Below are 25,709 nucleotides of genomic sequence, written 5' to 3'. Positions count from 1 at the left end.
CCCACTCAGAGAGAGTTGTGAGCCACATTCAGCTCTGAGAGAGGCTCGTGAGCCACATTCAGCTCTGAGAGAGGCTCGTGAGCCACATCCAACTCTGAGAAAGGGTTGTGAGCCACATCCATTTTTGAGAGAGGGTGTGAGTCCGATCCAGCTCTGAGAGAGGGTTGTGAGCCACATCCAGCTCTGAGAGAGGGTCGTGAGCCACATCCCACTCTGAGAGAGAGTCGTGAGCCACATCCAGCTCTGAGAGCGGGTCGTGAGCCACCTTCAGTTCCTGTCCCACTTCTAGTAGTGACACCCAGAGCCCCCATTACCAGTATAATGACAGCCAAAGTGTCTTCATAGAAATCCCACTGAGGTAGTTGTTACATCACCGCCGGAGTCTGCTCCAGCGACTTCTGCTCCGATCGCCAGGCGACGCCGTGTTCCTGCCATGGATGGTGCTGGTGATGGTAGAGGAGTCGATGCCAGTGGCACCGGTGGGCGCAGGCTCCGATCATCCACTGGGCTGGGTTATGTTGGGATCTGCAGTACCGCTGGCTGACTGTGGGTGGTGTGTGTCTTCCAGCTGAAGTTGCCAGCGTTCAGCTACAGCCAATGGGAAGACACCACACCCTTCTTATTCCCCCTCCTGTCACATGACCACTGCCAGAGATAGTTCTCATAAATTGGTTCTAACTAGTCCTCCATAGTTTGCATCCTGACGGCAGACTATGGACGCTGGCTTCTTATAAATTATCCATTGCACACAAAAGCTCAGAATTAATCTTTTTTAGATTTGTTACTTAGAAATTAGTTCTGATTTTTTCATAATTTATCCAGATAGCAAATTATATATTTCTAAAGCTACACGTAATCATATTAATGGCCTTTAATTTATCCAGCCTGACTTCACAGCAGTGAAACACTTACCTTATGAATGAAGCTTTCTACTCTTGACTGAAATCCGTACACTTCAAATTTAGCAGCTACTAATTTATAAGAGCACATAATGGGCTTTGTGGTTTCATGCCAGTCCTGCAGTAATGGCCCTCGGCCCGTCTTCTCTGAACGGAAAGTTCTCAAGTCCTAATGATAGATTAGACCGCATACAAAGCCGTTATAAATGGAAATATCAAGTTGTATTTTCACATTATATTTTTGGTGATGTTAATTTATTGGTGGGAACAGGGGTGGAAAATAGAGCTCTTTTTTAAGTGCTGATTCCCAACACTGTGCCTTCTTCCTAACATGACAGTATGGTATCTGTCAATGAGACAATTATTGACTCTTCTGCCTTTCAAAACAAGAGGTAAACGTGTCCATCATCACATCACCAATTTTCTAAGTAAATATATTTTTAAAGGTGCATTGACATAATATTCTCACCAGATGTCGGTAATAAACCATCCAATCCACACAGGTAAAGAAATTCAACCATAGATGTCCATAAATTTATTGATGTGTAATAATGAGAAATGGCACAGGGAAAAAGTATTGAACACACTTATTGAAATTTATTTAATACTTCGTACAAAAAGCTTTACTGATGATGAAAGCTTCAAGAAGCCTCCTATATGGAGAAAATGGTATGCATTGCTATGGTGGTATTTTGGTCCATTCTTCCACACAAACGCTCTTCAAATCCAGAAGGTCCTGTGGGCTCCTATGAACTCTGAGCTTTAACGCCTTCCATAAATTTTCTATTGGATTTAGGTCAGGTGATTAGCTCGGCCATTCTAGCAACTTTATATTCTTTCTCTGAAACCAATAGAGAATTTCCTTGGCTGTGTGCTTGGGATCATTGTCATGCTGAAATGTCCACCCTTGTTTCATCTTAATCATCCTGGTAGATGGCAGCAGATTTTAATCAAGAATGTCTCGGTATATTTGTCCATTAATCCTTCCTTTACTTATATGACGTTTGCCAGTGCTTTATGCTAAAAACAGCCCCACACCATGATATTCCCACCTTCAAATTTCACTGTTGGTATGGGTTATTTTGGCCCTAAAACATGTTGTGAATTATGGTATCCAAAGAGTTTAACTATGGGCTCATCTGGCCAGACTATATGACTCCGGAATGTCTGACTGAAGGCCTTTGACCTTCCCCAACAACCCCCTACCCCCTAGGGTTCTTATCTAAAATAAACACAAACACTGCGTGACGTTGGATATAAAGGCCACAGCAGCCCCATTTATTCGTAACAGAAACATAAGCCATGTAACAATACAATTCTTCATTGAAGAACCCCCCGAAAAGGAAGGGGGGGGGTACCTGAAGGTTAACCAAAATGTTCTTTGCAACATCAGCCCATCTCCTGACCCTCAGCCGCAACACACCGACTCGAGAGCCCAAGCCAGATGTTGCCCACACTATGTCCCGCTGAGACTCAACCCAGCAAGGACCCGTTTACCAAACAATTGCACCGCTAGAGGTAACCCGCTCCGGCACTGGGTTCCGTCCTCTCCTCTGTGCAAACCCCCACCTTCAGACACCCCCCTCCTTTCCGCCGCTGCGACAAATACGATCTTCCTTCTTTTCTTCATTGATGTCGAATCCACAATCAGGGCGGGCGGGCGGGAACGATTACAGTCACCGTCCAGGTAGGAATGGCCCACCCCCCCTCTGACCTGCCCTATATACTACCCCCTATAGCACCACCCCCTGACCAATCACACTGACCCCTGATCCTAACTGCCCCTTAGCACCACCCCCAAATTTCGCGCCCAAACTGACTTCTCCATTAACCCCTTATTAACCCTATGGCCTGGCATCCCTCCTAGTCATGTAGCCCTCCCTTGAGCCCCTTCGGGTCAGCAGTCCGGGCTCTTCCTTGACTCTGGAATGTCTGACTGAAGGCCTTTGACCTTCCCCAACAACCCCCTACCCCCTAGGGTTCTTATCTAAAATAAACACAAACACTGCGTGACGTTGGATATAAAGGCCACAGCAGCCCCATTTATTCGTAACAGAAACATAAGCCATGTAACAATACAATTCTTCATTGAAGAACCCCCGAAAAGGAAGGGGGGGGGTACCTGAAGGTTAACCAAAATGTTCTTTGCAACATCAGCCCATCTCCTGACCCTCAGCCGCAACACACCGACTCGAGAGCCCAAGCCAGATGTTGCCCACACTATGTCCCGCTGAGACTCAACCCAGCAAGGACCCGTTTACCAAACAATTGCACCGCTAGAGGTAACCCGCTCCGGCACTGGGTTCCGTCCTCTCCTCTGTGCAAACCCCCACCTTCAGACACCCCCCTCCTTTCCGCCACCGCGAGTGCGCATGACCCCTTGTGCGCGCGAGTCCTCCCACACCAACAAAGCCTTCTCAACCCCCTCCATCAGCCCTAAGGCCCAAATATCATTTCCCACCGAATTTAAATGGACCCCGTCCCGGCGCAACAAGTCGGCGGACGCCGCTTCCAACTCCGGGTGCCGAACAGAGACACCCCCGACCCGGGAAATGAACCGCCCAATCTCCCGATTCACTTTACTTCGCGCCCTGTTTACTGCCTCCACCGACCTGGCGTGCCGCCATGCCAGCCGCGCAACCATATCAGACCAGACAATTATTAGACCCGGGTGGGAAGACAGGAGCCGCAGGCAGTCACATTTTATGTCTTGTATCAGGTCCCTGGAAGCCCGGAGACCCAGGTCATTCCCACCCGCGTGTAGTACTACCACGTCCGGTGCTCTGTCCAACTGCGAATGGTGGCGCCAGGTAGGCAACACCTCACTCCACAGCATGCCCCTGACCCCGATCCATCGCACAGTCGCCTTTTCCCTGGAGACCCCCAACTGGCGGCCGTCCGGTCGTATTCCCGCACGAAACGGCCCCCAATACACGTATGAGTGGCCGAGCACCCACACCAACAATGGTAAACCTACAAAACAAAAGGTGACAACACAGAGGAGGGGGTGGGGGAGGCACGAGGAAGAAAAAGATGGGTAATGAATACCAAACAAATACCGCCCCCGACCCCCCCCCCCCCCACCAATATCTCACAACAGATCTAAACCTGGCCGAGTCCCATCGTCCAATCTTACGGAGAGCCTGCGCGCCCAGACCCCAACGAGCCGCCTGAGTCGCAGCCCCAATCCGAAAGGAATGCGACGCGAACTCAGCCTCGTTGAGACCGCAACACTGCAGGCACCTCCGAAAGATGCAGACAAATTGGTAACTAGACAAGGCTGACCCGTCCTGGTGGGACAAAAGGGACCCCGGGCGAGCTCCCCTCACTTCTAAAAACGCCGACAGCCATCTGACAGGGCACTCCGCTAAACCAGGTACACCCCATAGTTCCACCATCCGACCTCTACCCAGCTGGTCCGTCTTTGACCGTCTCAAGCAACACCGTACCACATCCATACCGCATTCCACGTCCTCCAACAACAAACCTCCGTGACTCCTCGTGTTTCTGCTCACCAGTTCACTAATTCTAAACGCCCCAAAGAAGGCCAAAACAAAAGCGGTCCCGAACAACTGGCATTCATACTCCGAACAGCACACCCGAGGCAAAACCGACAACAGCTTGCCCAGCAGCTCAAAAGATACCGGGCGCCGAAGGTCTCGGCGCGCCCCCGCCCTCCGGTAACCCTTCAGCGCCTGGCGCACCCAGAAATCCTTCGTAACATCCTTCCAGCCCAGTAACTTGAAAAAGAAGGCAATGCCCGCCAACCTGCCCGCCACGGCCGACCACGAAAGGCCTTCTTCCTTAGCCCTGCCCATCATGAACAAAACTAAATAAACTCTGTCACCTTCAGATACATGACCTCCCACCTCATCAACCAACTCGAGCCAACGGTCCCACGCTGAATTATAGCTGCGCCACGTACTGGGTGCCACCGAATGTCTGATCAATTCCCAGGCCGGCTGCAAACCAGGTCCCACAACCAGACGGGCCACACGGTCTCCTGCTGCTCCGCGCCCGGCGCCAGCATTCGAAAGCGGTCCCACTGGAAGCGAGATAAAGCATCAGCCACAGAATTCAGCACCCCCGGCACATGTACAGCGCAGACCCACAAGTTCAACTCCAGACATTTCAGCACCAAATGACGCAAGAGATCCACCACCGGGGGGGAATCAGCTGTCAACTTGTTAACACACTGAACGACCCCCAGGTTGTCACACATGAAACGCACCTTCCTGTCTTTCAAATCCTGTCCCCAAACCTCTATGGCCACGACAATAGGAAAAAGTTCCAACAGGGCCAAATTCCTAGTCAGACCGCAAACCCGCCACGAATCAGGCCACCTGCCGACACACCATCTCCCCCCAAAATATGCGCCAAAACCACTGGATCCCGCCGCGTCCGTATACAGTACCAACTCCTCATTTGACACCACCTCGCGAAGCCACAATGACCGTCCATTATACAGCTGCAAAAAACGGGACCACACTCTCAGGTCCGCCTTGTGCTCCACCTTCAAACGCACAAAATGCAAAGGGTGCAACACACCGGTAGTGGCTTGAGCCAAGCGACGGGAAAAAACTCTCCCCATCGGCAAAATCCTACACGCAAAATTCAACTTCCCCAACAGGGACTGTAAGTCCCGTAAACGAATCTTCTTGGCCTCAATGGCCCCTTGAACGCAACGCCTCAAATCCGCCAGCTTGTCCTCCGGCAAGCGGCACTCCATGGCAACCGTATCCAGCTCAATACCCAGGAATTTCAAAACAGTAACCGGACCCTCCGTCTTCTCCGGCGCCAACGGAACGCCAAAGCGGTGAGCAACCTGCTCCACTGTCCGAAGCAAAAGGGAACACTGCGAGGATCCAGCAGGTCCCATGCACAAAAAGTCGTCCAAGTAATGCAACACTGAATCTAGACCCGCCTCCTCCTTAATTACCCATTCCAAAAAACAACTAAACTTCTCAAAATAGGAACATAAAATTGAACAGCCCATAGGCAAACAACAATCTACATAAAACTTGTCCTCCCACCAACACCCCAACAGGTGAAAACTGTCCGGGTGCACCGGCAACAGGCGGAAGGCCGCTTCTATATCCGTTTTCGCCAAAAGCGAACCACAACCCAACTTCCTTAACCATTCCACAGCCTTATCAAAACGGACATACGATACTGAAACCAGCTCAGGATCAATACCGTCGTTCACCGACCGGCCAGTAGGATAGGACAAATGGTGGATAAGCCGAAACTTGTTAGGTTCCTTTTTCGGGACCAACCCCAACGGGGACACAACCAAGTCCGGCAATGGAGGGGCATCAAAAGGCCCTGCCATCCGTCCTAGTTCCACCTCCTTCTGTAACTTATCCGCAACAATCTCACCATGTAGGCGAGTCGACTGTAAATTTTTCAAACGAATCTCTCCCGTCTTAACCACTTACGGTATCTTGAAACCAAAACTAAAACCGTCACTCAACAATTCCGCCGACCCCCGATCCGGGTATCTACTTAGAAACGGCGCCATCCGATCTACCCTCACCGGGGTCCTCCCTTTTTGACGAAGACTCAGCGGCCTTCCCTTTTCCCTTCCGGAAGCACTTAAGGTGACTGTGGGCGCCACCACAGCCCGAACACTCGTGCTTGAATCGGCAGGAGGAACCAAACCGGCATCCCTTTTCATTGAACTGCCAGCAAACGTCCTTTTTGGGCCCCAGCGAGGTGCCAAATGATCCCCCGCCGGTGCCCCCTGGAAAGGACTGCGATGCCGACTTCGGCGCAGCCATCAGCCGCATCCATAGACTAATTTCTTTGTGGTCCCACCGTAAACTGGGTCTGACCGCCTTCCTCTGGCGAAACTGCTCGTCATATCTTAGCCAAGCAGTCCCCCCATAGGTCCTATACGCCTCACAGATAGAATCCAGATAACAAAAAAGCGCCGAACAGTTATCCGGAGCCTTTTCCCCCACCACACTGGCCAGTATCACAAAGGCCTGCAACCAGTTCTGAAAAGTGCGAGGAATAAGGCGATAACGCCGCCGTTCTTCCTCGTCCTTCTTGCTCTCATCCGGTTTAACCAGATCCAGATTAAACTTTTCCAACGGAAGCAATGAGAATATTTCAACATATTCATCCTTCCATATTTTTTCCCTGGTCTCCTGCTTCAGATGCGCCCCCAACGGTCCATCAAAGCAGACATACACTTCCCCTCTCGCCTTGTCATCTAATCGAACAATGTCCACTGCAGCCGCAGCTGCGGCAGCGGGAGCCGCAGCTGCGGCCGCGGGAGCCGCCACCACCGGCTCACCAACCACATTGCCACCAGCAACCCCTCCAACCGCAGGAGTCACAACCTCCTGCCCCGTCGCTCCCTGCCACACTAAGCTAGGGCCCCCCACAGGGGCAAACAAACCCTTGACCAACCTCAACAACTCAGCTGCCACACTGCCGTCACCCGTCACCGCATTCATGACCTGCCCTCCAACCGGGCCACCAAGCAAACCACCCGTACCACCAACCACATTCACGCCCTGCGCGCCATCCATATCACCAGACACACCATCCATAGCCAAACCAGGTGTACGAGAAATAGGAAAAACCGTGGTCTTACCAGGCTGACTCCGAGAAGATCCCGAAACAGCCGTCACATGTCCTCCGCGTCGCACTCCAGCCGCTTCGCCGACCTCCACGATCTGGTCCCCGGTGTCGTCCTCCGCGGCGTCCTCCTCCAAGGTGGCCTCATCTTCCTCACTGGACCCAGGCCCAGGGAGCCCACCGTCCGGCAGACTCGACCTTAGGCCCCGTCCGCCCGCAGCACCATCCATCCTCCGCGCCGTCCGCGACGATCCAGACGCTGGCGCCGCCACGTAATCACCGCCTGGGGCATGCCGTCCGGCATCCCCGCGTGCTCCAGCTGATCCCGACGCCGTCCCATCGCTGTCCATCCGCTGTGATCCCAGGCCGGGCCCCGCTGATCCGGGCCGTCTCCGTACTGGCTCCCCCGCCGACACTGGGACCCCATGCTCCTGCATGGGCCCCGCTCTGCTCCTGGCCCTTGCTGCCGCTGCCACTGCGGCCTCATCCGTGCCCTGCGATCCCGCTGGCCCACGCAACCCAGCTGGCCCCCGTGACCCCGCTGGCTCATGCGACCCCGCCGGCCCACGCGACCCTGCCGACCCACGCGACCGCGCCGGCCCACTCGACCGCGGCGGGTCAGGTGACCACACCGGGTCAGGCAAGCCTGCCGGATCGCGGGGACGCGCCGGGACGGGTGAGTACGCGGGGTCACATGACCGCGCCAGGTCAGGTGACCGCGCCCGGTCAGGTGACAGCGCCCGGTCAGGTGACCGTGCCGCCCCACGTGACCGCGCCGCCCCACGTGACCGCGCCGCCCCACGTGACCGCGCCGCCCCACGTGACCGCGCCGCCCCACGTGACCGCGGCGGGTCAGGTGAGCGCGCTCGGTCAGGTGAGGCCGCCGGAGCACCAGGGGACGCCGGGCCACGCGAGCGCAGCGGGCCACGTGACCGCGCCGGGTCAGGTGACCGCGCCGGGTCAGGTGACCGCGCCGGGTCACGCGGCCGCGACGCGCGCGTCACTGCCGTGCGCCGCGAACCGGAAGAGGAGGGGAGGCCGGCCATGTCGCTCACCGCCCCGCTGCCTTGGTGCCCGCGGCCCGACTTCCGGCCGGGGCCTCGCGACGTCCCGGCTCCCGGATCCACCGCCGCACATCCACTTGGGCTCCGTCTCCGCTGCCGGCTCCTCGGCGTCATCTCAGGGCTAAGGCGCTCCGGGGGCCGCGTTCTTCGCTGCCGCTTCGGAGGCAGGGGGGTCCCATCTTCCTCACCAACGCCGGACCATCGCTGGAGCTGTTCGTCCATCCAACGCTGTCCACGCTGCTCCGCCATCCTCTTCATCTGTGCCATGAAGTCCTCCATCTTCGGGATCCAGCCACAACGATTACAGTCACCGTCCAGGTAGGAATGGCCCACCCCCCCTCTGACCTGCCCTACATACTACCCCCTATAGCACCACCCCCTGACCAATCACACTGACCCCTGATCCTAACTGCCCCTTAGCACCACCCCCAAATTTCGCGCCCAAACTGACTTCTCCATTAACCCCTTATTAACCCTATGGCCTGGCATCCCTCCTAGTCATGTAGCCCTCCCTTGAGCCCCTTCGGGTCAGCAGTCCGGGCTCTTCCTTTCTACCAGTATTTCCCAGGCTTGTCTAAATGTTGTTCAGCAAACTTTAAACGTGCTTGAACATGTTCTTTGTTCAGCAATGGAGTCTTGCATGGTGAGTGTGCATACAGGCTATGGGGGTTGAGTGTATTACTTATTGTGTTCTGGTTGTGGCCAGTTATGGTGAAATCATGTCCTTTCCACTTCTGGATTATGGCCCCAACAGTTCTCAATGAAACCTTCAGTAGTTTACAAATTCTTCTGTAACCAATACCATCAGTATGCTTTGCATCGATAAGGTTGTAAATGTCTAAGACAGCTCACTGGTTTTACCCCTCATGAGATGTTTCTTGTGTGTACCTTAGAAATGAGACACTTTTTAAAAGGAACCAATTGAACCAGTTGATAATATTTTTCACTAAGTGGCAGATTTGTTTTCTAATTACTGACAGATTTCAGCTGTGTCATGATTATTCGTGTTTTTTTGCATTTCTCTTTCTTCATGTGTTCAATACTTTTTCCTTGTGTCATATCTCATTATTACCTATAACTTAATTTATGGACATCTATTATTTGATTTCCTTGCCTGTGTGGCTTGGATGGATTGTTACCGACGTCTGGTGAGAATTTAATGTCAATAGCACCTTTAGAAATATATTTACTGAGAAAATTGATGACATGTTCAATACTTATTTCACCCACTGTAAATCAGGAAGAAAACAGTGGACGTTCTCTGTAATTTGAATAACACCAATACTAACATGTGGGGGAATTATGATCAAGGAATGGATAAGTATTTTTGGCCTCAAAGAGTTTAAGGCAGATCAATAGGTGACACATTGCTGGAATCAGGGTTTCTTTTCCTACATTATGCTACCCTCAGATGGGTTACTAAAAACCTGGTGTCATATTCCCTTTATTACTGTATCATCAAACCAACACCCTGGGGCTTAATTTTCACCTTTATAGGTGGCAATTATTAACTTTAATTGTGAACCCCCAGTGATGTCCTAAATGACTGCCTATCCTGCCGACCTGGTGTCTTGGCGCTGATGGAGATAACTTCAGAACCTGGCAACTGGGTCAGTTGCTCCAAAATACTTTTCTTCCTTCTCAAGTTTTACTTATTTGGCGCTTCTACCAGCTGATATCTTTGATAGGCAACATTTTGTGGAAGGGACATTTTTATTACATGTATTACTCATCGTACATGTGAAGCATGGTTGGGTTATATAGTTAATATAATAAAAATAATTCCGAAAGTCACTCTCACCTCTGATTTTTTGTAATAACCTTCTGGAAGATCGTCAGCCGCTATGTCGACAAAACACACATCATCTTCTGGGGTTGGTTTCTCACCAAATACCTTAAGAAAATAGTTGTTTTTATTTTATTTGGCATTTATCATGATAACGCTGTTATTCATGTCTGTTTTATACTGAATCACTCCTATATTTACCAAAATCCATAAAAAAAGGTATAAAAGCTATGGTGAAGTAACCATTCCCTGCATGCTCAGTGAAGTAGCTGTAATACAGCTCCAGAGCTATAGGTTGGAGACTACTGGACTATAGACACCCCAGAAAAAGAAATTACAGATCAGATTTTATTGTAATTACGGTAATTGGAAAAGATGTTTCTCTGCCGAATCATGATTATATTTTGGTGTTATAACACATTATTAACCCCTTCCCTGAATAACAAGTAAACATCTTGGAAAGGGGTGTGCATATGTGGACTCAGGAGCTCAGCTGTCTTCACATGCTGATGATGCAGACTCTATTATAACTATTTAGGTGCAGCTGGCAATCTCTAAATAAATGCAAGATGGTGGTTTTCCGCATTGGCTCCCATTGACCCCCCACAATGCAATTTCGAGGGACTGATGAGTTACAAAGACTTAAGTCTCCCATGTTGGTGCTTTCTGAAAGCTCAGCCACAGTCTGAACTGCATAGAAGACCAAAAATGTAATGACTGAGTCTGCTCTCCTGATCTTACATGTAATGACTGACAGTCTGCTCTCCTGATCTACATGTAATGACTGACATTCTGCTCTCCTTTTCTTACATGTAATGACTGACAGTTTTTTCTCCTGATCTACATGTAATGACTGACATTCTGCTCTCCTGATTTACATGTAATGGCTGACAGTCTTCTCTGCTGATCTATGTGTAATGACTGACAGTCTGCTCTCCTGATCTACATGTAATGACTGACATTCTGCTCTCCTGATCTACATGTAATGACTGACATTCTGCTCTCCTGATCTACATGTAATGACTGACATTCTACTCTCAAAGTCTACATGTAATGATTGACATTCTGCTCTCCTGATTTACATGTAATGACTGTCATTCTGCTCTCCTGATTTACATGTAATGACTGACAGTCTTCTCTCCTGATCTACATGTAATGACTGACAGTCTGCTCTCCTAATCTACATGTAATGACTGACAATATGCTCTCATGATCTACATGTAATGACTGACATTCTACTCTCATGATCTACATGTAATGATTGACAGTCTACTTTCCTGATCTACATGTAATGACTGACAGTCTGCTCTCCTGATCTATATGTAATGAGTTTAAAATTTCAATGATTCCATAAAAACATCAGAAGCGATTCGGACAGTAAAAGGTATGAGTAAGTCCTTAATCATAAGCTTATGATTAAGAACTTACTCATACCTTTTACTGTCCGAATCGCGTCTGACGTTTTTATGGAATCATTGAAATTTTAAAATGATTGAATAAAAGTTTCTACGTTTTATACCTCCTTGGAAATATTTTCCTATCTTGGCATCGGTGCTAGGTCGCTACCTCCTTTTCTCCTACGCTCCTAAGGACCTGCCTGTCTGGTGGACTACGTGCACCCCATCCAAACTGGGAGAGCACATATACGAGTGAGCTGATTTTTCTTTTTTCTCACAGATTCTCAGGGAGATCTGTGTTCCGCCTATAGATCTTAACAGCTCGTTTACATATTAAAAAAAAATGTTGATTTATCTGGATTAAAACAATAGATCACGGATATCAAGGTATAATTTTATTTAGCTTTCTATGACCTACGTGCCCATATAAATGGCTGATCCTACTGACAGATTCCCTTTAAATAGTAATTTTCAATTTAAAGGGAACCTGTCACCGGATGTTCATAATACTTACCTAACGGTCGGTGCGGCGCAGACTGGTCGGATGGGTGTCTCCGTTCTCCGGGTCCGCGCCTCCTCTTTCGGCCTTCTTTTTCCTTCTTCTGAAGGTAGTGTGGCTGACGTTTTCTACGTCATCTACACTAGCTGACAGTGAGGTCCATTGATCTGCCCTGGATTGATACTTTATGGGGCAATTGATACCCAATTATTCTCTACCCTGGGAGGAGCTGAGCCGGATAATGACAATCTGTGCAAAGCAAGGTAATATTAGGTCACATGACCGGCATATTTCCTCGTGTAAAAAATACATGTCACAGATAAGAGTCACATGTTGCTACATAATAATAATAATAATAATTTTATTCATTTATATAGCGCTATTAATTCCACAGCGCTTTACATACATTTGCAACCATACTGCAACATAAAAAAGACTGAGGCTTTTCTTTAAAAATGTAACATTCTCTATTGCCCCCATATGGTTATGTCCTAAGTGCAACAGACATTAGACATTGAGAGACAAACATAAAGCATCCAACAATGTAAAATGCGTGAAGACGACGGATAAGTACTGCAGCAAATAGATGTTGGGAGAAATATCTTGATGTGCACTTTTTATACACGGACAGAGCTTTGCTAGATATAATGCATGGCAGGAATATGCGCCTTCTGCTTGGGTTTTACAATAGAGCCTTTCATCAGGTTATATACTATCTGTAGAGCTCTATACTTGCACTTTTTATCCACTTTCTTACCATACATTTTACATTAGCTGTGTATATTGCTGGCTGCTTTTCTTACCCTGATTGAAGCCTGCCAGCTATTCTTAAGGTCCAGTCACACATAACGAGATCGTGAACGAGATCGCTACTACGTCACACTTTCTGGATCGTTTATGAGTCGTTGTTAAAATCGCATGTTGGGTGTCACACATAACGAGTTTATGAACGAGCATGCGTCCCGTATAACGATCTTTCAAATCGCTGGGACCCTGTCACACAGCAACTATGTTAACGATTCTAATCCCATTAGGGGCGTAGTAAAATGCAGTGAGTCACGTAGGCGTGCATTTGCGTCGCCTTTTCCATACCCCCCCTCCGCTTTCATTGGCGGCCAATACTGCGTTCTGATTGGGGGCGTATCTAGCGGTTAAATTTTGGATCGCGTCACCCTTTGTCACTTCTTTTGCGCTTTGCTTTGAGATAGAACCTGCGTCTCCACCCTGATTCCTTCGTCCATTGTACCCGGTCGCTTTGTTGGTGTGTTTTTCGGATCGAAGCCGCACCTGCACCTGGAGCTAACCAATCGGTGCAGAGAGGGGCGCGGAAACGGGGACGCAACAACACGCCTTCGTGCATCTCATCTAGGTCGTCAACGAAATCGTTAATAGGGTGTCAAACATACAGATTCATGCAGCCCAGCAGGACTCCAACGAGCCAGAAATGGCCCAAGCTGTTCGGCATCGATCAGCGATTTCGCAGCAGGGGGTGAATCGTTGGTACGTGTCAAACGTGACGAGATCGCAATTGAAGTCGTTCTTGCGTCACAGAAACTGTGACGTAGTAACGATCTCGTTTACGATCTCGTTATGTGTGAAGTGGCCTTTAGGCCAGATACGGTAAGTCTTTGTTCTTTGCATGTCTTTGATTTGTATAACTATTTGTTTAGTGTCTTTTTACACTGATGCAAATGACTAAAGACGTTTGTACTTTCTGATTTGAATTACAAATTTAGACTTTTCCGGGGAAAAAACAATTAACCTCCAAATTGCAAACACTTCCAATGGAACAGAAGCCAGCTCGGCCCAAATCTGCAAGGCCAAAATATTCTGGAATAAATGTGGATCCTTGTTGATCACTGATAAACAATGAAATGCAATAGCAAAATACATGAGACGTGGTTGCCAGGGTTTGGCTTCTGATGCCTCTTTGTATCCCAAATGTGAGAAATGTGAAATTATTCCAAAAAATAAAGGTCTATGAGATCATTTTCTCATAGTCTGTGTACTAGGCAAAAATTTCTGATGTCAATAGTGGCCTGGGAGACCCTCATCTGGGGTGCTGGAAGGATGAATATTTCATGCCCGATCGCTGTTTCCTTCAGAGATAAGCGGGGAGGTCAGAGGTGCTATCTATTCAATTGTTTTCAACTACAGAACTGCTTTACCGGAATGATAATATGGATTTTCCTGGCATTTTAAGATGCAGAACAGATGATTATCAGAAGCTGTAAATGCCATTATAAAAATGACTGTGTGAGAAGGTTTATTAACAGAAGAGTGAAAAGGTGGGGAGGAAAACCAGCACTTCCATCCGATGATTGTGAAAAATATGTAAATATTTTATTAGAAATCCATTAAAAATGAAAAGTTAAAAGAATCCATAGAAATACCGGATTGTTCTAACGTGTTTTTGGAGAAACCGCCCTGACTCATAATAAACAAATTTAACATAAGATCACATTAAAAGAGACAAAAAACAATCACAATCCTAATAGAAATAACCAATAGTGAACTGCTATACACACGATGTCTAAAAATTATCCCATATCATACAAAAAATGGACACAAGCTTAGCCTATACACTTGAAAATAAATCACATTTATAGAGACAAAAAACAATCACGACTCCTAATAGAAAAAAACAATAGTGAACTACAATACACACTATGTCTAAAAATTATCCCATACCATACAAATAATGGAATACACGTTTAGCCTATACACTTGAAAATGGATCACATTTATAGAGACAAAAAACAATCACAACCCCTAATAGAAGCAACCAATAGTGAACTACTGTACACACGATGTCTAAAAATTATCCCATACCATACAAATAATGCACACAAGTTTAACCTATACACTTGAAAATTGTTCACATTTATAGAGACAAAAAACAATCACAACCCTTAATAGAAGCAACCAATAGTGAACTACTATACACATGATGACTAAAAATTATCCCATATCATACAAATAATGGAATACAAGTTTAACCTATACACTTACACTACACTTACACTTACTTTAACCTATACACTTACACCATACACACTATACAACCACAATTCCTAATAGAAACAACCAGTATTCAACTACTATACACATGATGACTAAAAATTATTCTATATCATACAAATAATGCACACACGTTTAGCCTATACAATTGAAAATGGATCACATTTATAGAGACAAAAAACAATCACAACCAATATGGAACTACTGTATACACGATGTCTAAAAATTATCCCATATCATACAAATAATGGACACAAATGGACACAAATTTAACAAATATACTTAAAAAAACTAAAAAACTAATCAACAGATATAGAATAAATCATTTTTAAAGTTCATAATATGTGAAAACATTGTATTTAAAGTAAGAATCCAAAATGCCTCACATATAAATAATTGGCTCTGCCAGTTCTCTCCTCTTGATGAACACCTGACTTTCTCTATCCCAAAATTCTGAATGATGGCATAACCCATTATTGATATTCACAAAGTGTTTAGTGGGGACCTGTTTTTGTTATTAGTGTTTGTAAGATGTTCGGATATGCATCTTTTTAATAGTCCATAATTAATAATTTGCCTGTAAACATTTTCCTGGTTACTAACTGGTAAGTATTTAGAGCTTATATTCCTGATCTGATTATACTGGAGAATAAGTAGTTGAAAAAGTAATGGGGAATGAATTTGAATTGTTAAAACCAGGATTCATGTCTTGATTTCGTAGTCACTCTTCTCTGCTCCTGAATTTAAAAGTGGCCTATGGTAACCTCTGTAACCGGCTCATGAACAGAGGTTACAGTGGAAGTGCTGGTTTTCCTCCTCTCCTTTCTAGTTAATTGCTGTGTTCTCCAGCAGAAATAGCCCCCTCCAGTTTTGATTTCCTTTAGCCGAAAATCTGTCAGCAATAATGGTAAGCTTTGCTCCATTTATTTCTCCACAACAGAAGAGTGATCTGATTCCTAAAGTAACTTCTTAAAGGGGTTATCCACTTGAATAATTCCTTCTATATCAATTTGTTTCCCCCAATAAAATAACAACACTTAGGACACTTTTACACTCTCAGAATTTGGTCAGGTTTTTACCTCAGTATTGACCATGGCCTTATACTCACCTCCAGTGTCAGTGATGTTTCAGCGGCTTCAGCACTGCCTCTCCTGGAGATCGCATGACATTGTAATGTCATGTATAGAGTTGAGCGCGGTTCGCGGTTCTCCAGTTCGCGGTTCGAGGGATTTTGGGGGCTGTTCTAGATCGAACTAGAACTCGAGCTTTTTGCTAAAGTTCGATAGTTCTAGATACGCTCGAGAACGGTTCTAGCAGCCAAAAGCAGGGCTTTTTACAGCTACAGTGTGCAGGAGCCATCGCTGGCAGCTTGCCAGAAGCTGGTAACCAAGATAAACATCGGGTATCCAACCAAAGCGCTTTGGTTAGTAACCCGATGTTTATCCTAGTTACGTGCAGGAAGCCCACACTTTCCCGCTCAGCTCACTCCGCCCCCTCCTGCACGCGGCATGTACGTGTACACACACACACACACACACACACACACACACACACACACACTGCACTCTGCACACATGGTCCCGCTCGGCTTACCTGCGGTGATGAAGTCCCGCCATCCTGACCTCAGCGCTGTCACTGTCCTCCATGGCCGCCGCTTGTCACATCACCTTCTCTCGCTTCCGACCCGAGACTGACTAGCGGTGACGTCACGGGCCTCTCGCGATACTTGGCTGTGAAGGCGGCGGTCATTGAACTCAGTGACAGGTGCTGTCAGTGTGCAGGAGATCAGCGCAGGTAATGTACCTCGCTGACAGCAGCACTTGTCATGCCCTGCAGTGACCTGGGCTGACCTATTGATGTTAGCTCAGGTCACTGCATTGCTCTCCCAGCCAATGGGGAACATTCTGCTCTTCATTGACTGGGACAGTGTGGATCGTCATGGCAACCCCTTGGATTACACCAGACCTGGATTTGTTTTTCTTTCTAATAAATTGGTTAAAGAGGGAATGTATTGGGGAGTGTTTTTTCAAATAAAAATGTGTTTGTCGTCTATTTTTTTTATTACTGACTGGGTTGGTGATGTCAGGTATCTGATAGACGCCTGACCTCACCAACCCCAGGGCTTGATGCCAGGTGACATTACACATCTGGTATTAACCCCATATATTACCCCGTTTGCCACTGCACCAGGGCGCGGGATGAGCTGGGGCGAAGCACCAGGATTGGCGCATCTAATGGATGCGCCACTTCTGGGGCGGCTGCAGCCTGCTATTTTTAGGCTGGGGAGAGTCCAATAACCATGGACCTCCCTAGTCTGAGAATATCAGACCCCAGCTGTCTGCTTTACCTTGGCTGGTGATCCAATTTTGGGGGGACCCCTACGTGGTTTTTTTTTTAATTATTTATTTAATTTAAAATAACAGCGTGGGGTGCCCTCAGTTTTGGATTACCAGCCAAGGTGAGATTGCCAGCTGTGGTCTGCAGGCTGCAGCCGTCTGCTTTACCCTAGCTGGCTACAAAACTAGGGGGAACCCTACGTCATTTTCTTTTCATTTTTTGGCTAAATACAAAGCTAAGCACCCCTTAGGGCCACATGAAAGGCACCAAAGGGTGCAAAATTACAAAATGCAGGAGAGTGGGACATTATGTGTCTTTCTGCCATTATAATGACAGAAAAGACTGCTATGAAGTGCACAAGCACAAGAAAATCACCAGAGCGCTCTACGCTGTGAAAAGCAGTAGAAAATGGCACTGGAGTGAACATGTGACCGCCTCATGTAGGATGAAGCTATGGATCCTGGGTAAATTTATGCATTTACCCTCCTTCAGTTTTTTTGCAGTACACAAAAAAAACGGAAGGCACACGGATGACAAACAGATGACATACGGACCGTCTACGGAACGGAAACGGATGCCACACGGATGCACCCATGAAAAAAACGGACTGTTTTTTGCAGACCGCAAAAATGGATCGGTCGTGTTAATGTAGCCTTATTCTGATCTGCCATTTATAAACAGCAGGCAGAAATAAGTGAATAGCGCCCCCCAGCATCAGAAAATCTCCGGGGTTTCAGGGCTAGCTGAGACCCTGGAGATCATGATTCAGGACGGTTTTTCCAGTCCCCGCTCACGTGATCACAGGTATACACCGTACACTGATGATCACGTTACAGTAAATGACAGTGCCGGTAAAAAATTATTTATCTCCCATCTGGCATGAACAAACATGATAAATCTCCTCCCCGGTCCCCCGGTGTTGCCAAAGTGCCCCCCCCTGATGCTCTCCCAGAAATCCAAGATGGCCGCATTCACCCTACTCCTTTGATTTCTGTCGCATGTGCCATGACACATGCGACAGAAAACTCCTCCCCAGGCCCTGCCAGGTCACCCCCTATAACACCACCGGTGTTCCCCGGTGTCCCACGGTACCTGTGCAGCGTTGGTCCCCCGCGGCCCTCTCCTTCACAATAGACGCTGCCGCATGCACAGAGCGGCTGTCAGCTCAGCTTCCTGTGTTCAGACACAGTGAGTGGTGGTTATGCATCTGTAAGCTAAATGGGCGGCACGGTGGCTCAGTGGTTAGCACTACAGTCTTGTAGCGCTAAGGTCCTGGGTTCAATTCTCACCAAGGACACCATCTGCAAGGAGTTTGTATGTTCTCCCCGTGTTTGCGTGGGTTTCCTCCGGGTACTCCGGTTTCCTCCCACACTACAAAGACATACAGCGCTATGGGATTAATAACGCTATATAAATGAATAAATTATTATTATTACTGCAATGCCCTGCTCATGAGGTAAGGAACATAATTGATCAGGAGAGCTATACTACATTTCCAAATGGAGGGATTTGCTTTTATAGTTTCCCTGCTGAATGACTACCAAACATGAGAGTCTGTTATACGCCACAAGAAAACACATCTAAATAGCGAGCTCTGTTGTTAAGTATTCATTCAGCTGGATAACTGGACTTAAAGGGGTATTCCATCTCCAAGATCCTATCCCCAATATATAGTAGGTGGAATAGCAATAATATCAGCAAATACCAATATTTGGAAATGTAGAATAGTTCTCCTGATTAGGCATGCCCTTACCTCATGAGCAGGGCATTGCAGCTTTGGTAGCAACCATTACGACATGGACTCTGCTGCTGTGGACCCGGGGAGAGTGAGTGCAGATTCATTGCACCCACACTCCTCACATGAAAGGTCTGCACTCCTAGAAAATGGGGGATACGTTCCTTGAGTGTCTCCCCCCATATTCTAGACGGTCCAGAGTCGTCGTGGGACCCCTTTATTTTTTTTCTTACAATAAATTGGTGAAAGAGGGAATGTTTTGGGGACTGTTTTTTCAAATAAATTTCTTTTGTCGATTTTTTTTTGTTAGTACTGACAGTTTATGATGTTGGGTATCTAATAGACGCCATGACATCACAAACTGCTGGGCTTGATGTCAGGTGACCTTACAGCTAGTATCAACCCGATTTATTACCCCGTTTGCCACTGCACCAGGGCACGGGATGAGCTGGGGTGAAGCGCCAGGATTGGCGCATCTAGTGGATGCGCCACGTCTGGGGTGCCTGCGGCCTGCTATTTTTAGGCTGTGAAGGCCCAATAACTATGGACCTTCCCACCCTGAGAATACCAGACCACAGCTGTCCGCTTTACCTTGGCTGGTGATCCAATTTGGGGGGGACCCTACTTTTTTTGTGTAATTATTAATATTTATAAAATAATTATAAAAAAAGAGCCTGGGGGGACCTCCACATTGGATCCCCAACCACGGTAAAACTGCCAGCTGTGGTTTTCAGGCTACAGCCGTCTGCTTTACCCTAGCTGGCTATCAAAAATGGGGGGACCCAACGTCATTTTTTTTTAACTATTTTTTAAATAGAAAAAATTAATGGGCCTCCCTGTATTTTGATTGCCAACCAAGGTAACGGCAGGCAGATGGGGGTGGCAACCCATAGCTGTCTGCTTTATCTGCGCTGAGAATCAAAAATACCGCGGAGCGCTACGTAATTTTTTTTAAAGATTTATTTTTACAGCACTGTGATGTCCAGCAATCAAAATACAGGGAAGCCCATTTTGTTTTTAGTTATTTAAATAAATAATTAAAAAAAATATATATGGGCTCCCGCTGCATTTTTTTGTATTGCTAGCTAAGGGTAATCCAAGCAGCTACTGGCTGCTAACCCCCACTGCTTGGTGTTACCTTCACTGGCAATGGAAAATCCAGGGAAGCATTTTTTATTTTTTTTGCCAAAAAACTACAAAAAAAGGACGTGAGCTTCGCCATATTTTTGTATGCTAGCCAGGTATAGCAGGCAGGTGCTGGAAGAGTTGGATATAGCGCCAGAAGATGGCGCTTCTATGAAAGTGCCATTTTCTGAGGCGGCTGCAGACTGCAATTCGCAGCAGTGGGGCCCAGAAAGCTCAGGCCAACCTGTGCTGCGGATTCCAATCCCCAGCTGCCTAGTTGTACCTGGCTGGACACAAAAATGGGGCGAAGTCTATGTCATTTGTTTTCTAATTATTTCATGAAATTCATGAAATAATAAAAAAGGGCTTCCCTTTATTTTTGGTTCCCAGCCGGGTACAAATAGGCAACTGGGGGTTGGGGGCAGCCGTACCTGCCTGCTGTACCTGGCTAGCATACAAAAATATGGCGAAGCCCACATAATTTTTTCAGGGGGCAAAAAACTTCTGCATACAGTCCTGGATGGAGTATGCTGAGCCTTGTAGTTCTGCAGCTGCTGTCTGTCTGTGTGGAGAAGAGCAGACAGCAGCTGCAGAACTACAAGGCTCAGCATACTCCATCCAGGACTGTATGCAGAAGTTTTTTGCCCACCAAAAAAATGACGTGGGCTTCGCCATATTTTTGTATGCTAGCCAGGTACAGCAGGCAGCCACGGGCTGCCTCCAACCCCCAGTTGCCTATTTGTACCCGGCTGGGAACCAAAAATATAGGGAAGCCCGTTTTTTTTAATTATTTCACTTATTTCATGAAATAATTAAAAAAAAAACGACGTGAGCTTCGTTCCATTTTTGTGTCCAGCCGGGTACAACTAGGCAGCTGGGGATTGGAATCCGCAGCACAGGTTAGCTCGAGGTTTCTGGACGCCTCTGCTGTGAATTGCAGTCCGCAGCCACCCCAGAAAAAGGCTCTCTCATAGAAGCGCCATCATCTGGCGCTGTATCCAACTCTTCCAACAGCCCTGGAGCCGGGTGGCTTGTTGGGTAATCATGAGTTAATACTGGCTTTGTTTTACTAGCTAGTATTAAGCCAGAGATTCTTAATGTCAGGCACGTTTGACCCGGCCATTAAGAATCTCCAATAAAGGGTTAAAAAAAAGACACCACACAGAGAAAAAATACTTTAATAGAAATAAATACACAGACACATTAGAGACTCCATCTTTATTACCCCCTGTCAGCCCTCCACGATCCATGGTCTTCTGTCTTTCTCGTTCAACAAATGCAGCTCTGATCCATCACTGCTGCATGGGGGAAGACGCTGCTTCCCGTGCAGAAATCACTCCGTGAAGGCTGCACGGAAAGCAGCGTGCAGCCTTCACGGAGTGAGAGATCAGTGCTGCTGGCGGTGACAGACGCGTTACCATAGCAACAGGGCTCCGATCATGTGATTCCCGGAGCCGCGGTTAGCGGTGACGTCACCGCTAACTGCGTTGCTATGGCAACGGTGATCTCCGTTAATGACCGGCTGTGTCAGCCGGTCCCTAACGGAACGGGGAGTCGACCGTGTGCTACAGCATGTCGCCGGTACACGGCGATACACAAATGTGCACCGTGTACCGGAGAGATGCACTCGCAGGTCCTACATGACGCGTCATAGTCATGTGACCAGTCTGTAGCCAATGAGATAATAGCCACGTGACTGGTCACATGGCTATTTTGACGTCACGATAGGTCCTGCATCACTGCTGACAGTGCCGGTCACCGGGAGGATTCAGCGATCATCGGATGGAATAGCGGCAGGAGACAGAGTGCAGGAGGGATCGCGGGGACCGGTAAGTGTTATGGCAATGTTTATTAACTGTATGTGTACATTTATAATGCGTTTTTATGTGTTTGTGATTGCCTCCCATTATAGTCTATTGGTTCGAGTTCGGTTCGTCGAACGTTCGACGAACCGAACTCGAACGAGACCTCCGTTCGGCGAACCGAGCTCGAACCGAACCACGGCCAGTTTGCTCATCTCTAGTCATGTACTTCCTGCAGCCAATCAGCGCTGAATTCCCTCTCCTCTTTTGGACAAACTAAGACATCTAAAGGAAGTGCAGTATGAGCTGCTCTCACATTTGTTCTGGATGTCTTGATTTGTCTGAAGGAAGGGAAGGCAAAGACATTGCTGATTGGCTGCAGGGGCTATAAGTCTGCTTGTTAGTCTCCTTTGATCTCATGTTGTGGGAAAGCCAATCGCATCTGCTCCCTTCCTTTAAATGCTGGCTAGATCCTTCCACCTATGCCAGCTATAGTTTATCTTGGAATAAAGACTTGTTTTATATATTGTGAGTTTTGAGTTATGAGTTGCTGGATCACCTTTTGTTTTGATCTTGCTGTGCTCCACCCTTGTACAAAGAGCTCTTTCCATGCACCATCCTGACCTTGGAGCCCACATCTTCCGGGTGAGCAAAAAAACCACTTTTTTTCTCTTTGTCTGGTGGTTGTTATACTTGTTGATGAGTGCAGTTGTGGAATTAACCCTTTTGCCTTTGTCTTGATACCTTCCTGCTCTTGCTTTACTCCTGATTCTCTAATTGTCTATTCCTCTGTGAGTTTTGGTTTTCAATTGTCTGTTTTTCATCACACTCCTGTCCTTTCCTGGTTGGAGGAGGGAACCAGAGTAGTACTAGTCAAGAGCATAGCCAGGAATGGGACTCAAGCATCTCCACTATTCGGGTTAACCCTGAGGTTAGGAATAGCCTAAGGTCCCCTAGCGTGATGGACAGCAAATCCCAACAGTCACCTCATGACAGTCTGTCCCTACATTATGCTTCATCAGATTCCATAACTAAAACCTCCTCACAGCTGTCCATTAGCATTTGTAAAAGTAAAAATAAATACATTTATTATGTGAAGAACGATATGATTTAGGCTATGTGCGCACGTTGCGTAATTGCATGCAGTTACGCTGCGATCTGCACCGCAAAATAACTGCATGCGTCCTGCGTCCCCAACGTAATCTATGGAGATTGTGCAGGAGCCGTGTGCACGTGGCGTATTAGAGCGCAGCGCTTCTGCTGCTGCTGCCCGAAGCACGCATTCTAAGAAGTGACATGTCACTTCTTTCCTGCGCTCTGCCTGCAGGTCCCGCTCTGTCTATGGGAGGGGCTGCAGTCAGAGCGCATGAAATCGGCTTTTTTTTTTTTCATTACGGACTGTGTCTGCAGCGATTTGAAGCGCACGTGTACTGTTCAAATCGCTGCAGAAATTTCTGCAGGGACAGTACGCAACGTGCGCACATAGCCTTAAAATGAAAAAGTGATTGTAATAAGCCCAGGATGGATAACATTAGAGATAAGTGAACCTTTCGAAGTTTGAGTCAGAGGGCTCAGTTGAACTTTAGATAAGGTTTGGTTTGTGACCTTGACTTGATCCAAACCTCAGTGGAAGTCAGTAATTGGGGAGTTAGTGGCTCTACCCACATGCTGCCAGCCATAAGCAGAACACTTCCAGAGAAGGGTAGACGGGTTTTTTTCGTGTGTGCACACTACATCTGATCACACTGATTTTACCCCAGTGTGAGCCATTCAAACACTGCACGTGGCTCACACAGGGCTGGGCCTCAATCATACCCAAGCACAGCGCTGCTCCCTTGAGTGGTTTGCACTCGTAACTCACTCAAACTTCGAACCCAAACTTTATTTCTTTGGTAGTCGGCTTCTGAAACCTCACTCATCTCTAGATAGCGTATTGGGGGAATTGTCTCTAATTCTTCCCTGACCATTAGTCCACGACCAGGTAGTGTTGAAGGTGGAGAACAGTACTTGTCTATCTCAGTCAGTCTCATAGATATGCATAAAACAATTAAGGACATGGGTAACCACGCTGCTTTATTCAGCCCAAACCATGGCAAAGAATGGAAATCAATACCAATGCTGTATAAATCCGTCCCAGCACTGCGACATATACGGATCTCAGAATCACATCCTTTATAGTTTAGATTCTTGCTGGTTGTAATGTTTCACGTAGAGGAGAGTTCTTACCTGTGCATTGCAGCCATTGTTATTTTCAAACTTGGTTTCTATTCGGATTTGAAATTTTGGCAGAAAAGAGCACTATGGAAACAAAACACCAAACACTTGTCTGAGTGAGTCAATAACTCTCCTGTGAATTGCATTCCCATCCTATTCAAGTGGTAAAAGGAAAGCACAACTAAACATTCCCGAAGTTCTAGTGAAATACTCTAAACATTGAAGTGCAAAGGGCTGGAGATTTGTCACCTCCCCTGGTCGGATTGCAGCGGTTCCCCATAAAACCTCTTAGTGAGCTCTCAGGACAATGGTACCAGGGGTCTGTGGAACACAAGGTCCTGCAGAGCGTTTCCAATGCTACGTATACAGGAGACATTGCTTTTTATAAGATCATAAAGTAAAAGCACAGGGCCTTTGCCTAATTATATTACATCAGATACTGGCTAAATGGCAGGATATTGCAGTATATGTGAAGAATGGCTTGACCTGTAAAGTGATCACTATTGATCTTGGCAGAGAATGTGGTCAATTCTGCTATTGAGAAGAACGTCTTACCTTATTCAACCTATATTTCATTTTGTCCTGCTAGAATGAGCTCATTACTGCAGATTTCTAGAGCTCTTATAAGGTCATCAATTATCGTAAAGCCAAAAAAAACCTTTTGTGAAAGTCCTAACACTTGGATGTCCAGAGTGGAAGCTGAGTTGGGCAAAATGTCATTGAAAGTTGGGTGGGTAGCAAGGTCGAGGCCATGACTGGTACCTCTCATTGTACTGCCCACTTGACTAGAAGGAGGAGAATCCAGCTGCTCTCTATGTCATTATTCCGCATTATGTTAAGGCTTATCATTTTTGATAGGACTTGATTAGCATTGAATTAAAGGTACTGTCACATTAAGCAACATCGCTAGCAACATCGCTGCTGAGGCATGACTTTTGTGACGTAGCAGCGATCTTGCTAGCGATGTTGCTGTGTGTGACATCCAGCAACAACCTGGCCCCTGCTGTGAGGTCGCTGGTTGTTGCTGAATGTCCTGGACCATTTTATAGTTGTTGCTGTCCCGCTGTGAAGCACAGATCGCTGAGTGTGACAGCGACAGAGCAACAACTAAATGTGCAGGCAGCAGGAGCCGGCTTCTGTAGACGCTGGTAACCAATGTAAATATCGGGTAACCAAGAAGCCCTTTCCTTGGTTACCCGATATTTACCTTCGTTACCAGCGTCCGCCGCTCTCACGCTGTCA

General features: G+C 47.2%; 1 protein-coding gene across 1 annotated transcript in view; it reads right to left on the bottom strand.

Annotated features, from left to right (window-relative positions):
* Window positions 1–25,709, bottom strand: part of LOC142256949 (cytoplasmic phosphatidylinositol transfer protein 1-like) — a 221,297-nt gene that overhangs the window by 16,981 nt on the left and 178,607 nt on the right. Inside the window, exons 5-7 of the mRNA XM_075328963.1 lie at window positions 24,480–24,551; window positions 10,353–10,445; window positions 913–1,068 (exon numbers count right to left, since the gene is read on the bottom strand). Of these exons, the coding sequence (XP_075185078.1) occupies window positions 913–1,068; window positions 10,353–10,445; window positions 24,480–24,551 (321 nt within the window). The remainder of the gene's footprint in view (window positions 1–912; window positions 1,069–10,352; window positions 10,446–24,479; window positions 24,552–25,709) is intronic.

The sequence above is a fragment of the Anomaloglossus baeobatrachus genome, chromosome 11 (genome assembly GCF_048569485.1).
Source record: "Anomaloglossus baeobatrachus isolate aAnoBae1 chromosome 11, aAnoBae1.hap1, whole genome shotgun sequence".
In the NCBI taxonomy this organism is placed as follows: domain Eukaryota; kingdom Metazoa; phylum Chordata; class Amphibia; order Anura; family Aromobatidae; genus Anomaloglossus; species Anomaloglossus baeobatrachus.
This window is presented reverse-complemented; position numbering and strand designations above follow the sequence as displayed.